We start from the raw sequence: 18,906 nt of genomic DNA, 5'->3' as shown, positions 1-18,906 counted from the left end.
GCCAACCCTGGACAGTAAACGAATTAAGAAAGAAAAAAAGAAAGAAAGAAAGAAAGAGAAAGAAAGAAAGAAAGAAAGGAAGGAAGGAAGGAAGGAAGAAGTAATTTTATTCGCTTGGATTAGCATTTTTAAGAGTAGTTTCCGCAAAGCTTAGAAACCAGAATCGAAAGAATATCTTGGCCCTCATTATTAATTTGTAAATCTCTCCCACAAGTCCAGGCCCACTGCTTAACGAGCGGCGAAGAAAGGGATGATGTCAAGCGATCCAAGGCCCTCTCTATTATTCCAAACAGTTTTAGAAAGCGTCTCTCATCGCGCAATGGCCCACTTGCCCCTCTCCAGACTATTCTTACAGCTCAGATAAACAATCCAAGGCAGCTGGCATCTCCCCGCCATGACGATTGAGGCAAGCTCTGCCACTCTTCCACCAGGACCGCCAATTATTAAGCTTACACCTTTCTATTTTAAATGTTCTTCTACTGCTTTTCCCACTTCTGTGGGGTCGTATGCCCATTCTGACACCAACTCTATATGATGTTGTGGTGGTTGGTAGTGCACTGTGTTGTCTGAGTGTTGGTACTAACACAAACACGCAATCCGCAAACCAGAAGAATTAATCGGACGCGAATAAAATCCCCAACCTAGCCGGAATTTTTAAATGTGATTCTTAAGCAATTATAGTATCTGCAAGAATTTTATATTCGCTAAGACACATGAATTCAGTCAACGCTACCATGTAGGGGTAGCGAGGAGCCTTCTTACGCAGAGGTTCCGGGTTCGATTTCCGGCCAGGTGAGGAATTGTTACGTGTATTTGAACGCTGATTGGAATTAACTCAGTCTAGGTAGGAACAACTGAAGAGCTTGCTGATGATGAGACAGCAACCCCGGTCGAGGAAGCAGACAATAACGGCCGAGAGCATTCATCGCGCTGACTACGCATCTGCAGGTCTTCGGGTGAACAGCGCATCTGGGTTGTAGCATCGTGACCGGTTGGCTCCTCAGATGATTGCGCTGTTAGAAGAAGATCGCATACGTAGTCCTCAACCCAGAGGTCCATTGGATCCTCAACGGCTTCACTATCAGCTGGCGTCACTCAACAGGGTTCTATGGAAGTGACGAGTAAGGTACTTTGCTCACTTGGACAGAATGACTGCCACATCCACAAGTTGTATGTGTCATCTGAATGTCATTTCTCAGCAGAGACTCTGCCTGTGAAAATCCATCAAAAAGTAGCAACAGATCTCTTGAGTCTGCCAAGAAGACTACTACGAGCCACGCGATGATTTCTTCAGACATACGGGTTCGCTACCTCTCTTACCACACATCTTATGAGCTGATTTCGTGACGGTAAGTGAATAACATTCTGTTCCTCTAATGAGGACTATAATCAATCGACAAACCAGCTTACGTCTAAAACGTATAGAAATGCATCACTTATGAATTAGCAGCAATTCTTGAAAGTACTCTAAATATAAAGTATACTTACATCTTGAGCAGGAGAGAAATATCTCTGCTCGCCTGTTCGCTGCTGCTCGCTTAGCACCACCCGTCGAAGATCTGATGATAGGATATGATAGTTCACTCGATACTGATCGATTATAACAATGTGCACTTGTTGAATAGAGTTAAACCTTTATTTATTTATTTACGTCGTACCGAAACAGATAGGTCTTATGGCGACGATGGGGTAGAAAAGGTCTAGGAGTGGGAAGGAAGCGGCTGTAGGCGTGGCCTTAATTAAGGTACAGCTCCAGCATCAGACTGGTGTGAAAATGGGAAACCACGGAAAACCACATTCAGGCTGCCGACTGTGGAGTTCGAACCAACTATCTCCTGAATGTAGGCTCACAGGTGCGCGCCCCTAACCGCACGGCCAACTAGCCGCAGCATATCAGTCTCGAAATTCCGTTACTTAACAATATTACTGCAGCACTAAATACTCAGTAATCAAGCAGCGTTGTCCAGCTATCAAACGGTATTCTTATTGCACGTCGATGTCCGGCTTCATGGATAAATGGTTAGCTTGCTGGCCTTTGGTCAGAGGGGTCCCGGGTTCGATTCCCGGCAGGGTCGGGAATGTTAACCATCATTGGTTAATTTCTGCGGCACGGGGGCTGGGTGTATGTGTTGTCTTCATGATCATTTCATGCTGATCACGACGCGCAGGTCGCCTACAGGTGTCAAATCAAAAGACCTGCACCTGGCGAGCCGAACATGTCCTCGGACACTCCTGACACTATTTTACTGCGAGTCACCCGAAAACCAGGTTCACAAAGTGACAAGAAAAGAAGTTTAAGAGCCCTTAATTGTTCCGAAAATAAACTAAATATAGACAGCGAAGTAAGTTTTAGAGCTGACTCTGAGGCAAACACCTCGAGTAACACGTCCCCTTGCACTGATACATACGAAGAGCAATGAAAATAAGTGTAATTGCAGGGAGAATTGTTCAAATTACTTCAATTACTTCAAAATAAAGTTGTCCGCCCCTCGGTGGTGAGAGTGCTTGGTGGGTTATGACGGCCATAGGGTTGATATCTGAAGAACACGGCGGCCACACGATGGATGAGCGATACTGTGTGACTATGGGTCGGAGAATATCGTGCATGGCTAGGAGTGACGTGCGAGGTCGAATAGGGAAGTTGAAAGCAGCGAGTCTGGCGTAGGTAGGTGGAAGCTAGGCGACTCCTGGTCGACAGTCAGGAGGCGCAACTGAGGGTTGTAAAGGACCCAGTTCGTTCGACGTTTAGCGGGTTGGCGAACAAGAAGACTGTTGGACACCAAACTGTGAGATCAACCTGTTTTAGTAGAGAGACCGTTATCGTGGTTAAGTGAGCTCCTTTTGTCACTAATAAAGTTACCAGCTGAACTGAAATTTCTTTCACTCGTCGCATTGGAGGCTGAAATAGACAATATTTTCTTCGCTAGGAGAGCAAGTCTTGGATATACTGTGCTGTTATTTCTCCAAGCAAGGGAATTATCAGAAAGGATAAAGTGTTTTAGTAAAAATATCGGCAACATTTATTCCACCGTCATCTGCGCCAACAATAACTCGTTTTTTGAAATAAATACACGAATCTATTGCCGAAACATTCGCAAATGAACGTAGATTTGTTGAGTGTGAGGTAGAAGATGGAAACACAACGTTTACATGGCTCATATCCTACATGTTGACCATTCGCAGTGGTTACTAGCAACAATGTTATTGCCTTCATCCTTCCCAACTTTAGTAATCTATACTCCTTCCTCTCAACTTTATCTTTCACCCTGTCTTTGGACTGCCGTTCGAAGTTCGCAAGCAATGTTGTAATGACTGCGAATGTGCGCGCAGCACGCGACTGACGGACTCTATTAGCACAGTACTATTTCCGCCCTATTTGTTTGCACTGAGAAGTGAATTGATGAATACACAGTTGGGAGAAGGAAAGTATCCCTGTCGGTGGTTTTTCCCACTTCAACAGTTTTGTATATAATACTCGCCACACTGGACTGAAGTACTCGGAGGTGCTGCCCTCCCGTGATCGTTACATATGCCTCAGCTGCCACCGCGGAGGTTCGATTCCTACGTCAGCCATCGTCGAAGTGGTTTCCGACTTCTCCTGCAAGGCTAATGCTGGGATGGTAGCTAACTTCGCTACACTCGGCGCTCTGACGTCATTTAGGCTGCGTGCCCGTCAGGCAGAATAAAGCAAATCTTTCTTGGGAAATCTATTGGTGAGTTTCAATTTGCTTTACGTCGCACCGACACAGACAGTGGGATAGGAAAGGGCCATATCCTTAATTAATGTACAACCCCAGCATTTGTCTGGTGTGAAAACGGGAAAGCACGCAAAAGCATCTTCAGGGCTGCCGACGTGGGGCTCGAACCCACTATCTTCGGAATGCAAGCTCATAGCTACGCGCCCCTAACCGCACGACCACTTGCTGGGTTTAATTAATTTCAATTAAGTTTGTCGCGTAAACACGAGAGGTGTCACCAGAGATCGTGAATACAGTGAAACCTGCCTCCATCAAGCGGTAACTTGTTAGGCGGAGACTGTGAAACGCCGAAATGGAAGCGAAAATATACCCTTAAACGGAAATGGAAGAACGTTTAGCAATATTTCAAACATGAAAAACCGTAATACTGACCGTAAGACACGAATCACCGAGCCTTTCTCTAGGCGCAACGAGAATGAGGCAGTACTTCGCCTCACCGTTCTCAAGACGAGTGACTTATCAGAGCTGCATGTTTTCGTTCTAATATCTGAGGCTACAATTGCAGTGAAAAGTCATTGTAACTGATTGCAGGAGAAGACTTATCAATTTTATGTATTCTGATAATGCTTATCGTGTTTTCAGCTGTATATTGTAGTACCAATAAATGGAGGGTGTATACTATTTAGCTTTAGCGGAGAAATGTCCTAGCCTCTCCCTTACTGTATGCCGATGTTATATGACCTGAAGTGCCGAATCGACCTTTTTCCGCCCTTCAAATATCCGACTACCTCTGCTCGATTTGAACCCACGATCTTCGGATCCACTGATACCGAATTGGCTGCGCCTTTCTAGTCACTTAGCTATGACCTTGCTTATGGTTTTGAATTGCAACGTCGTTCGGTAGCCGAGGTTATATTTTTCTGCGGTTTCTCATTTTTCACATGAAGTAACATCAAACAAGGCGTTTAACGGTTTATCGCTATTTGAGGTGGACGAATATATCTTACTTTCCAATCCACGTGCAGTTGGCTGAGACAGAGCAGTAAGACGGAACTTTAAAACTCGACCTAACTCTTTAAAATGGACTCTACCCGGGTTCTCCTCCTCCACGCTGTCCACACATTCAGACTACAGTCGAAAAGAGTCGTGAGGCGAGAGACGCGATGTTACACGCTGCTTCGAGCACAGTGTGAGAGGAAACTTGTATCTTCTGTCCGACTGCCGTAGCGACTCTACTAAGGGTGAAGATGTCTTCTTTCACATAGCGCGTTACGTACTTGCTTGATATTAAATACATAACAATCCTCGAAAGTTACCTACAAGACAGCTGGAGACATCTAGCGGTTACGAGAAACATTGCTTCTTACTTGTGTCTCCCCACACGAATTATTATTATTATTATTATTATTATTATTATTATTATTATTTATTCGTTTTGCCCAATTAAAGAGCGTGTTTACTTCTTCTCCTTCTCCGAAAATCTCGCTGTGGTGTTCCAGTGGTCTTCTTATGTTTTTCCGTGGATGTGTGATTTGTTTGCAAAGACTTTACGGTGTTATCTTCCATCCAGTTGATCGCTAATGGGGACCACGACACATTAGCTCGCATCCCGGATACTTGCTCTGTAAACATCTCCTTTGTGTGCGTCATTTGGTCGACGTCTGCTAGAGAATTGTTGTTTTTGGTTTCTCGTCAACGTTGTTAAAAATGCGTTTTGTCCATCGAGAATCGGGCATCCGTCGTAAGTGACCGTACAACAGAGCCGTGCGTTATCACTGCAGCAGGCAGGTGGTATCCTCCTCAGCTTTAGTATATCTTCACCAGGTAGCAGTAAAAGCATGGAAAAAAAGGCTTATTAGAAATTCCTAATGTGATCAACCTTGACAGCGAAAGATGTTTTAATAACGAAGTTTGGCTCTTATCTGAATAGTCACAGTCCCAGGATTTTCCCCAGAAAACTGAGGGCAGCTGAACTAACCTCGTAACTTACCCTTACGTAGCCGTGGTCAGAGAGTGTGGACTTAGATATCGGCTGGGATACTTGTAACCTCCAGAGGTGTTCCGCCGCGGGGAACACGCAACGTCTGCTTCTTCAAATACATGATGATGGCTACTTCGAGTGCCAGTTTTAGATCCGTACATGGGGAAACAGCACTAAGCTTGCTGTGAGCAATAACATGTACAGTTCTCAACAATATCAAATGGGCTCGTAATTCAGCGATTCATTGCATGAATATACACACTACATTATCATAATGACTTCATATGTAAACATGCGTACAGAAAAACAGGTCCATACCCGTAGATCACAGTTTGCCTCAAACTCCATCCAGCTTGTCTCCATGACTTGCTTGATGTAAATCTCAAAACACAGAATCAATAGAAGATTTTACAATCGATGTAAAATTAAGAGCCACCCTTAAAGAAATTTGCCATGACTGTGGAAAACAGCCAGAGTTTAGTTTCCCAGTGTGCAATCATGATGCTGCAATCGTGCGAGGAATCACTAAACCAAACTCAGAAACAGAATTTTCACACTGAGTTAATAAAACACAGCCTCTCTCAAAATTTCCTTTCATCAAATTAATAACCAGTCACAAAAGTCACGTCATTCTGTTTCAATAAAGTTATAATAGACGCCCAAAAATGCAATAATTTTAACTAAGGAGCTTTCATAGGTAAAGGATAATAATAACAATAATAATAATAATGCTTTACGCCCCACTAACTACTTCATCGGTTTTCGGAGACGCCGTGGTGGCGGAATTTAGTCCGCAGGAGTTCCTTCACCTGCCAGTAAATCTACCGGCACGACTCTGACGTATTTGAGCAAATTGAAATACCACTGGACGGACTCAGGATCGAACCAGCGCTCTACCGTCTGAGTCACTCATCAATTCGATCGCTACCCCGCATTCCCCACGTTCATTCAGATGGAAGTATTTCCTACTTTGTCATGTAATGTTGCAGGTCACATGGCCCGTGAGGACGACGACCAACCCGAGACGGTGGCGGTGAAGGTGCTGAAGGAGACCGCCTCCAGCGAGGTGGAGGACGACTTCATGAGGGAGGTGGAGATCATGAGCACCTTCCGGCACGCCAACATCCTGTCGCTCATCGGCGTCGTGGCCAGAGGTACACATATTTCAACACCTGCATTTTAAAGGTACAAGTCTGTAACCTCTCGTGGGTAGGCACCACACATGAGCCAGTAATAAGAGGCGAGTAAAAGGGGGGACCGATAGGTGATGTTTTTGAAACATGAGATTTCCTATCATTAGTGACGAATAACACGGGTGTCCATCAGCCGTCATTAGTACCACTATGTGAGGAACACCATGAGTCTACATTAGCTGTGAGTAGTACCACTATGTGAGGAACACCATGGGTCTACATTAGCTGTGAGTAGTACCACTATGTGAGGAACACCATGGGTCTACATTAGCTGTGAGTAGTACCACCATGTGAGGAACACCATGGGTCTACATTAGCTGTGAGTAGTACCACTATGTGAGGAACACCATGGGTCTACATTAGCTGTGAGTAGTACCACTATGTGAGGAACACCACGGGTCTACATTAGCTGTGAGTAGTACCACTATGTGAGGAACACCATGGGTCTACATTAGCTGTGAGTAGTACCACTATGTGAGGACACCATGGGTCTACATTAGCTGTGAGTAGTACCACTATGTGAGGAACACCATGGGTCTACATTAGCTGTGAGTAGTACCACTATGTGAGGAACACCATGGGTCTACATTAGCTGTGAGTAGTACCACTATGTGAGGAACACCATGGGTCTACATTAGCTGTGAGTAGTACCACTATGTGAGGAACACCACGGGTCTACATTAGCTGTGAGTAGTACCATTATGTGAGGAACACCATGGGTCTACATTAGCTGTGAGTAGTACCACTATGTGAGGAACACCATGGGTCTACATTAGCTGTGAGTAGTACCACGATGTGAGGAACACCATGGGTCTACATTAGCTGTGAGTAGTACCATTATGTGAGGAACACCACGGGTCTACATTAGCTGTGAGTAGTACCACTATGTGAGGAACACCATGGGTCTACATTAGCTGTGAGTAGTACCACTATGTGAGGAACACCATGGGTCTACATTAGCTGTGAGTAGTACCACTATGTGAGGAACACCATGGGTCTACATTAGCTGTGAGTAGTACCACTATGTGAGGAACACCATGGGTCTACATTAGCTGTGAGTAGTACCACTATGTGAGGAACACCACGGGTCTACATTAGCTGTGAGTAGTACCACTATGTAAGGAACACCACGGGTCTACATTAGCTGTGAGTAGTACCACCATGTGAGGAACACCATGGGTCTACATTAGCTGTGAGTAGTACCACTATGTGAGGAACACCACGGGTCTACATTAGCTGTGAGTAGTACCACTATGTGAGGAACACCACGGGTCTACATTAGCTGTGAGTAGTACCACTATGTGAGGAACACCATGGGTCTACATTAGCTGTGAGTAGTACCACTATGTGAGGAACACCATGGGTCTACATTAGCTGTGAGTAGTACCACTATGTGAGGAACACCATGGGTCTACATTAGCTGTGAGTAGTACCACTATGTGAGGAACACCACGGGTCTACATTAGCTGTGAGTAGTACCACTATGTGAGGAACACCATGGGTCTACATCAGCCGTCATTAGTACCACTATGTGAGGAACACCATGGGTCTACATTAGCTGTGAGTAGTACCACTATGTGAGGAACACCACGGGTCTACATTAGCTGTGAGTAGTACCACTATGTGAGGAACACCAGGGGTCTACATTAGCTGTGAGTAGTACCACTATGTGAGGAACACCACGGGTCTACATTAGCTGTGAGTAGTACAACTATGTGAGGAACACCATGGGTCTACATTAGCTGTGAGTAGTACCACTATGTGAGGAACACCATGGGTCTACATTAGCTGTGAGTAGTACCACTATGTGAGGAACACCATGGGTCTACATCAGCCGTCATTAGTACCACTATGTGAGGAACACCATGGGTCTACATTAGCTGTGAGTAGTACCACTATGTGAGGAACACCACGGGTCTACATTAGCTGTGAGTAGTACCACTATGTGAGGAACACCATGGGTCTACATTAGCTGTGAGTAGTACCACTATGTGAGGAACACCACGGGTCTACATTAGCTGTGAGTAGTACCACTATGTGAGGAACACCATGGGTCTACATTAGCTGTGAGTAGTACCACTATGTGAGGAACACCATGGGTCTACATTAGCTGTGAGTAGTACCACTATGTGAGGAACACCATGGGTCTACATTAGCTGTGAGTAGTACCACTATGTGAGGAACACCACGGGTCTACATTAGCTATGAGTAGTACCACTATGTGAGGAACACCATGGGTCTACATTAGCTGTGAGTAGTACCACTATGTGAGGAACACCACGGGTCTACATTAGCTGTGAGTAGTACCACCATGTGAGGAACACCATGGGTCTACATTAGCTGTGAGTAGTACCACTATGTGAGGAACACCACGGGTCTACATTAGCTGTGAGTAGTACCACTATGTGAGGAACACCATGGGTCTACATTAGCTGTGAGTGGTACCACTATGTGAGGAACACCATGGGTCTACATTAGCTGTGAGTAGTACCACTATGTGAGGAACACCATGGGTCTACATTAGCTGTGAGTAGTACCACCATGTGAGGAACACCATGGGTCTACATTAGCTGTGAGTAGTACCACTATGTGAGGAACACCACGGGTCTACATTAGCTGTGAGTAGTACCACTATGTGAGGAACACCATGGGTCTACATCAGCCGTCATTAGTACCACTATGTGAGGAACACCATGGGTCTACATTAGCTGTGAGTAGTACCACTATGTGAGGAACACCATGGGTCTACATTAGCTGTGAGTAGTACCACTATGTGAGGAACACCATGGGTCTACATTAGCTGTGAGTAGTACCACTATGTGAGGAACACCATGGGTCTACATTAGCTGTGAGTAGTACCACGATGTGAGGAACACCATGGGTCTACATTAGCTGTGAGTAGTACCACTATGTGAGGAACACCATGGGTCTACATCAGCCGTCATTAGTACCACTATGTGAGGAACACCATGGGTCTACATTAGCTGTGAGTAGTACCACTATGTGAGGAACACCATGAGTCTACATTAGCTGTGAGTAGTACCACTATGTGAGGAACACCATGGGTCTACATTAGCTGTGAGTAGTACCACGATGTGAGGAACACCATGGGTCTACATTAGCTGTGAGTAGTACCACTATGTGAGGAACACCATGGGTCTACATTAGCTGTGAGTAGTACCACCATGTGAGGAACACCATGGGTCTACATTAGCTGTGAGTAGTACCACTATGTGAGGAACACCATGGGTCTACATTAGCTGTGAGTAGTACCATTATGTGAGGAACACCATGGGTCTACATTAGCTGTGAGTAGTACCACTATGTGAGGAACACCATGGGTCTACATCAGCCGTCATTAGTGCCACTATGTGAGGAACACCATGGGTCTACATTAGCTGTGAGTAGTACCACTATGTGAGGAACACCACGGGTCTACATTAGCTGTGAGTAGTACCACAATGTGAGGAACACCATGGGTCTACATTAGCTGTGAGTAGTACCACTATGTGAGGAACACCATGGGTCTACATCAGCCGTCATTAGTACCACTATGTGAGGAACACCATGGGTCTACATTAGCTGTGAGTAGTACCACTATGTGAGGAACACCATGGGTCTACATTAGCTGTGAGTAGTACCACTATGTGAGGAACACCATGGGTCTACATTAGCTGTGAGTAGTACCACTATGTGAGGAACACCATGAGTCTACATTAGCTGTGAGTAGTACCACTATGTGAGGAACACCATGGGTCTACATCAGCCGTCATTAGTACCACTATGTGAGGAACACCATGGGTCTACATTAGCTGTGAGTAGTACCACTATGTGAGGAACACCATGGGTCTACATCAGCCGTCATTAGTACCACTATGTGAGGAACACCATGGGTCTACATTAGCTGTGAGTAGTACCACTATGTGAGGAACACCACGGGTCTACATTAGCTGTGAGTAGTACCACTATGTGAGGAACACCATGGGTCTACATCAGCCGTCATTAGTACCACTATGTGAGGAACACCATGGGTCTACATTAGCTGTGAGTAGTACCACTATGTGAGGAACACCATGGGTCTACATCAGCCGTCATTAGTACCACTATGTGAGGAACACCATGGGTCTACATTAGCTGTGAGTAGTACCACTATGTGAGGAACACCATGGGTCTACATTAGCTGTGAGTAGTACCACTATGTGAGGAACACCACGGGTCTACATTAGCTGTGAGTAGTACCACTATGTGAGGAACACCATGGGTCTACATTAGCTGTGAGTAGTACCACTATGTGAGGAACACCATGGGTCTACATTAGCTGTGAGTAGTACCACCATGTGAGGAACACCATGGGTCTACATTAGCTGTGAGTAGTACCACTATGTGAGGAACACCATGGGTCTACATTAGCTGTGAGTAGTACCACTATGTGAGGAACACCACGGGTCTACATTAGCTGTGAGTAGTACCACTATGTGAGGAACACCATGGGTCTACATTAGCTGTGAGTAGTACCACGATGTGAGGAACACCATGGGTCTACATTAGCTGTGAGTAGTACCACTATGTGAGGAACACCATGAGTCTACATTAGCTGTGAGTAGTACCACTATGTGAGGAACACCATGGGTCTATATTAGCTGTGAGTAGTACCACTATGTGAGGAACACCATGGGTCTACATTAGCTGTGAGTAGTACCACTATGTGAGGAACACCATGGGTCTACATTAGCTGTGAGTAGTACCACGATGTGAGGAACACCATGGGTCTACATTAGCTGTGAGTAGTACCACTATGTGAGGAACACCATGGGTCTACATTAGCTGTGAGTAGTACCACTATGTGAGGAACACCATGGGTGTACATTAGCTGTGAGTAGTACCATTATGTGAGGAACACCATGGGTCTACATTAGCTGTGAGTAGTACCACGATGTGAGGAACACCATGGGTCTACATTAGCTGTGAGTAGTACCACTATGTGAGGAACACCATGGGTCTACATTAGCTGTGAGTAGTACCACTATGTGAGGAACACCATGGGTCTACATTAGCTGTGAGTAGTACCACTATGTGAGGAACACCATGAGTCTACATTACCTGTGAGTAGTACCACTATGTGAGGAACACCATGGGTCTACATTAGCTGTGAGTAGTACCACTATGTGAGGAACACCATGGGTCTACATTAGCTGTGAGTAGTACCACTATGTGAGGAACACCATGGGTCTACATTAGCTGTGAGTAGTACCACGATGTGAGGAACACCATGGGTCTACATTAGCTGTGAGTAGTACCACTATGTGAGGAACACCATGGGTCTACATTAGCTGTGAGTAGTACCACTATGTGAGGAACACCACGGGTCTACATTAGCTGTGAGTAGTACCACTATGTGAGGAACACCATGGGTCTACATTAGCTGTGAGTAGTACCACTATGTGAGGAACACCATGGGTCTACATTAGCTGTGAGTAGTACCACTATGTGAGGAACACCATGGGTCTACATTAGCTGTGAGTAGTACCACTATGTGAGGAACACCACGGGTCTACATTAGCTGTGAGTAGTACCACTATGTGAGGAACACCATGGGTCTACATTAGCTGTGAGTAGTACCACTATATGAGGAACACCATGGGTCTACATTAGCTGTGAGTAGTACCACTATGTGAGGAACACCATGGGTCTACATTAGCTGTGAGTAGTACCACTATGTGAGGAACACCACGGGTCTACATTAGCTGTGAGTAGTACCACTATGTGAGGAACACCATGGGTCTACATCAGCCGTCATTAGTACCACTATGTGAGGAACACCATGGGTCTACATTAGCTGTGAGTAGTACCACTATGTGAGGAACACCATGGGTCTACATCAGCCGTCATTAGTACCACTATGTGAGGAACACCATGGGTCTACATTAGCTGTGAGTAGTACCACTATGTGAGGAACACCATGGGTCTACATTAGCTGTGAGTAGTACCACTATGTGAGGAACACCATGGGTCTACATTAGCTGTGAGTAGTACCACTATGTGAGGAACACCATGGGTCTACATTAGCTGTGAGTAGTACCACTATGTGAGGAACACCATGGGTCTACATTAGCTGTGAGTAGTACCACTATGTGAGGAACACCATGGGTCTACATTAGCTGTGAGTAGTACCACTATGTGAGGAACACCATGGGTCTACATTAGCTGTGAGTAGTACCACTATGTGAGGAACACCATGGGTCTACATTAGCTGTGAGTAGTACCACGATGTGAGGAACACCATGGGTCTACATTAGCTGTGAGTAGTACCACTATGTGAGGAACACCATGGGTCTACATTAGCTGTGAGTAGTACCACTATGTGAGGAACACCATGGGTCTACATTAGCTGTGAGTAGTACCACTATGTGAGGAACACCATGGGTCTACATTAGCTGTGAGTAGTACCACTATGTGAGGAACACCATGGGTCTACATTAGCTGTGAGTAGTACCACTATGTGAGGAACACCATGGGTCTACATTAGCTGTGAGTAGTACCACTATGTGAGGAACACCATGGGTCTACATTAGCTGTGAGTAGTACCACTACTTGAGGAACACCAGGGGTCTACATTAGCTGTGAGTAGTACCACTATGTGAGGAACACCACGGGTCTACATTAGCTGTGAGTAGTACCACTATGTGAGGAACACCACGGGTCTACATTAGCTGTGAGTAGTACCACTATGTGAGGAACACCATGGGTCTACATTAGCTGTGAGTAGTACCACTATGTGAGGAACACCATGGGTCTACATTAGCTGTGAGTAGTACCACCATGTGAGGAACACCATGGGTCTACATTAGCTGTGAGTAGTACCACCATGTGAGGAACACCATGGGTCTACATTAGCTGTGAGTAGTACCACTATGTGAGGAACACCATGGGTCTACATCAGCTGTGAGTAGTACCACTATGTGAGGAACACCATGGGTCTACATTATCTGTGAGTAGTACCATTATGTGAGGAACACCATGGGTCTACATTATCTGTGAGTAGTACCACTATGTGAGGAACACCATGGGTCTACATTAGCTGTGAGTAGTACCACTATGAGGCCCCGGTGACCTCGGTGTTGGACACGTTTATACCACAACTATGATCGATATACGTTTTATCCTTAGAAGGCATCCCTTGTTCCGTTTAAGCCGTTGTAACGTGCAGCTTGGTTCCACTGTCTGTTTTATGTTCATTTTTCATTGTCGTCTTTTTAATTCTAGCCTGTGGATGGATTTTGGAACTTAGATAAAAATATGATTGCTCTTCATCACGTATCGTTTGGGGCCGATGACCTAGAAGTAGTAGTCATCATCATCTCTGATGTAAACTCAGCAGCGGGCGTTCATTGGCCAGGATGGCTGTCATTGCCACAAAATGTACTTCAGCTTAGCCGAGCTATTTCTGAGCTCGCTGGAGTCTTCCTCGCCAATTTCGATTTTGGCTGACACGTTCAAGGGTGGATACTTTTCTGACGCTGCGTAATTTTTCAGATGAAATTTCGAGTCACAGGGATTGGACCGTCTGGGTGGAAAGCCAGCAGCTAAGCCGCTGCACAAATCTGTTACATTTGTACCATAAAGCTATTTTTACCTGTTGCAGTCCTGTCGGAACGTGTTTGATTTGTTACGGTGCTGTCAAAATCAACTTGACCTGTGACGTTTCCTTCACAATAAGCCTGTCTTAGTAAAACGCTGATCCACGCGCATTAAATTGTGTGTATTCATCTCAAGGTTTGTAATTTCCAATTTATACTTTAGCTGAAGTATTTAGAAAGAATGTGTTCCTGTGCAGGGTAGGATACCCTTCCTGACATCTGCATTATAAGAGTAAATGGATGACTTGATATATGAGGGCTGTAAATAAAGCAGGGCAGTTGGCGCGCATTCCCTTACGAGTGGTGTGGCGTTGAAGTGAAGAGTGTCCATGTCACCATGTTTTCTAAAGGTGATCAGCGTTCGTAGATTGCAAAGGAGATTGCCCATGGCAAAAATGTATCACAATGTTATCGAGGATTACGTGAAGCCTGTGGCGGGAATGTAGGACGGTTGGACGTTGGGTCAAGTTCTTTCCTGCAGGTCGGAATGCAGCGGACAGGTCGGCCGTCCACTCCTCAAGATCACATCGATGGACTGCCCTCACACGGTGTGGCACGTACAGAAATGGCGCCGGCGTCCACCTGGACAGACGTGTTGTCAGCATTGATGAGACGTCGGCACGAGCGTCAATCGAAGGACCCGGGTTGAAACCCAGAGGGGTGAAGCTTATGCTGATTGTGGCACATGGCTACGCACGCTGTGCCTCAGCGACACGATCGCCCTATCGTGTTCCAATGTCAATCTCCGTACTCGCCACACACGAGACCTTCTGACTTGGAAGTTGAAGGAACCCGTCCGAGACCACGTGGCACCTGTACTCTGCCCGGATTCCGGCAATTCGGCAATAGACTTTGCGGGTGACATCCCGGTGCCGGCACATGGCCTACTCTTTTCGAATAGCACCAATGGTTCTGATCACATAAACAGCGTGTATATTCTCCGTCCACACGAACACCGCACGCCACCACGTCTCTTACCCTGCATCGCTTAATTGCGGCCAGTATCCAGTATTCGGGAGATAGTGGGTTCGAACCCCACTGTCGGCAGCCCTGAAAATGGTTTTCCGTGGTTTCCCATTTTCACACCAGGCAAATGCTGGGGCTGTACCTAATTAAGGCCACGGCCGCTTCCTTCCCACTCCTAGCTCCTTCCGGTCCCATCGTCGCCATAAGACCTATCTGTGTCGGTGCGACGTAAAGCAAGTTGCAGGCCAACATTCCCATGTTAAAATTGTATTCGACCATGAAATACGTTCAAATGCACTCCTTTCACTCAAGAATTGTATTCCCAAAGGCAAGAAGCCAAGCTATGTTGTACAGTCGATTAATTATCCACAAGGCCGTGTGCTCGATCCTACGTAAGTGAGGATTGTGGCATTTGAGGTTTAAAAACCGACTGCTCCATTCGGTCGGCTTCTGGCAATTTCGACTAAGCTTATTCTAGTACTCCATCATTAGTCAGTAGTTCGACTGTGAAGGCAGTGTCTTATTGGTGTCTGAGTATCGTCCTGTACTTAGCGAACTACTGTCTGTGTACTGCCTTGGAGTACTGTCTGTGAACTGCCTTCGAGTACTATCTGTGTAGTGCCTTGGAGTACTATCTGTGTACTGCCTTGGAGTACTATCTGTGTACTGCCTTGGAGTACTATCTGTGTACTGCCTTGGAGTACTATCTGTGTAGTGCCTTGGAGTACTATCTGTGTAGTGCCTTGGAGTACTATCTGTGTAGTGCCTTGGAGTACTATCTGTGTACTGCCTTGGAGTACTATCTGTGTAGTGCCTTGGAGTACTATCTGTGTACTGCCTTGGAGTACTATCTGTGTAGTGCCTTGGAGTACTATCTGTGTAGTGCCTTGGAGTACTATCCGTGTACTGCCTTGGAGTACTATCCGTGTACTGCCTTGGAGTACTATCTGTGTACTGCCTTGGAGTACTATCTGTGTAGTGCCTTGGAGTACTATCTGTGTACTGCCTTGGAGTACTATCTGTGTAGTGCCTTGGAGTACTATCTGTGTAGTGCCTTGGAGTACTATCTGTGTAGTGCCTTGGAGTACTATCTGTGTACTGCCTTGGAGTACTATCCGTGTACTGCCTTGGAGTACTATCCGTGTACTGCCTTGGAGTACTATCTGTGTACTGCCTTGGAGTACTATCTGTGTACTGCCTTGGAGTACTATCCGTGTACTGCCTTGGAGTACTATCTGTGTACTGCCTTGGAGTACTATCTGTGTACTGCCTTGGAGTACTATCTGTGTACTGCCTTGGAGTACTATCTGTGTAGTGCCTTGGAGTACTATCTGTGTAGTGCCTTGGAGTACTATCTGTGTACTGCCTTGGAGTACTATCCGTGTACTGCCTTGGAGTACTATCCGTGTACTGCCTTGGAGTACTATCCGTGTACTGCCTTGGAGTACTATCTGTGTACTGCCTTGGAGTACTATCTGTGTACTGCCTTGGAGTACTATCTGTGTAGTGCCTTGGAGTACTATCTGTGTACTGCCTTGGAGTACTATCTGTGTACTGCCTTGGAGTACTATCTGTGTAGTGCCTTGGAGTACTATCTGTGTACTGCCTTGGAGTACTATCCGTGTACTGCCTTGGAGTACTGCATGTTTACTAGCATGGGCTGTAGGCTGACTTGGAGTCTGTGTAAGGAAGAGTTGGTATGTGCATAGTTGGAGCAGTGTTACTTGTAGATGTTTTGAGGAATATTGTAATGCTGACTAGAACTGTTCAGTTGTTGTAGGTATGTGACCGGCCTGTCAATCAGGATTACCGTCCCCCGAGCCGGACCGCCTATTGCGAGGAGGACATACTTTGTAATTAGAGGAGTAAGGTCATTCATGCTTCAATAGAATTCTGTGTGTACTTATAGGGTCCTCCAAGAAGTAAATTACAGCTAGAAAACAAACAGTACATAATTAAATAATGTGTGTGAAATTTTTGGATCGCTTGGGCAGCTTATGTACTTGAATGAGGCGTAACTTTGAAACGCTCCGTTAAGCCTCTTGATACTCGGCGTTAGTTATTTTGAACTTTTGAAATAGTGACAGCCGCTCTATCCTCTCGATTGCGTATTGTCCATACGTGGCGTTTCTTCGCATCCCAGTTTTCTCTAATGTCATCCATTTGATATACCTTTGTTGTAGAACTCACCAAGACGAATCACAGAGGATAAGTCACATTACGCCAGAATGCAGACCTGCCACGCGGCATGGCGATTTTAGTACATTGATAAGGCGTACTATGTTATCAGCCGATGTCATCATACAGGCTCTTGTTGACCCCCTAGTTCCTGGCGAGAGAGTAATCACTTAACGCTTTGTATTTACTACTGTGTCGCGAGTCTGGCGGAGTAATTCGATCGAAGGGCGCCCCACGAGCAGGATGGTTCACGGTCTCTCTGTTACCAGTCCTACCTTCAAAGACCACCGAGAGGGCTTTATAACAGATCCGACGATCAGATTGTACACATCCGAAGCGCGATCCAGTGAAGTAAATGAACCAACCATCAGCAATACCACTTGTTGGTTGGATCCCTCAGTTCTGCAAATCATTTACCCTCAATCAGGCATTAATAAAAGAAATTGCAGTGACTGCCTTGAAATATTCTGTCCAAATCTTGAAGAACCTCATCTGCCAAACTTTTTAATGCAACAACATGCGAATGTGCTAACAACTCACAATTACTTTTAATATTCATATTGTCTTTTGTCCTCAGGTCCAATCTCTAAATGGGGAAAATCGAAATAATTTATTATTATTATTATTATTATTATTATTATTATTATTATTATTATTATTATTATTATTATTGGTATTACAGAAGTACGGTAATTTCAATTTAATTCTGAGTTTACTAAGTTAATACGTTTTTATTAATATTTTCTTACATTTATCCTCAGCACAAGTATGTTTAACATCAGTCTCAAGTAAGGGGTCACCACTTGACATCGACAATCAGTAGAGTGTACGTTATTCATTTTGTTTCATTGTCTACATTTTTGTCATTTGTATTTTATAATGTCACCAGTTGTAAGCCACTTGTAGCAAAAATAAATAAATAAATAAATAAATAAATAAATAAATAAATAAATAAATAAATAAATAAATAAATAAATAAATAAATAAATAAATAAATAAATAAATAAATAAATAAATAAATTAATAAACAAATAAATAAATAAATACCCACTTACTTAGTTACTCACTCACTCACTCACTGACTTAATTACTTACTTACTTACTTACTTACTTTCTTACTTACTTATGAGTGAATTGAATGAGTGGATGAATTGGTAAACGGATGGTGAATTGTAGTCGTGTTCTCTCCCAGCCACAAACTGGGGAGATAGGATTCAGTAGAGGATGAGTGCTTGATTGTTAATTGATTAAAT

General features: G+C 44.9%; 1 protein-coding gene across 1 annotated transcript in view; it reads left to right on the top strand.

The window, feature by feature from the left end:
- The window catches only part of LOC136877839 (muscle, skeletal receptor tyrosine-protein kinase), a 243,009-nt gene that overhangs the window by 184,813 nt on the left and 39,290 nt on the right, over positions 1-18,906 (top strand). The window contains exon 6 of the mRNA XM_067152039.2: positions 6,669-6,833. Coding sequence (XP_067008140.1) covers positions 6,669-6,833 — 165 coding nt within the window. The remainder of the gene's footprint in view (positions 1-6,668; positions 6,834-18,906) is intronic.

Source organism: Anabrus simplex, chromosome 7, assembly GCF_040414725.1.
Source record: "Anabrus simplex isolate iqAnaSimp1 chromosome 7, ASM4041472v1, whole genome shotgun sequence".
NCBI classification, from domain to species: domain Eukaryota; kingdom Metazoa; phylum Arthropoda; class Insecta; order Orthoptera; family Tettigoniidae; genus Anabrus; species Anabrus simplex.
This window is presented reverse-complemented; position numbering and strand designations above follow the sequence as displayed.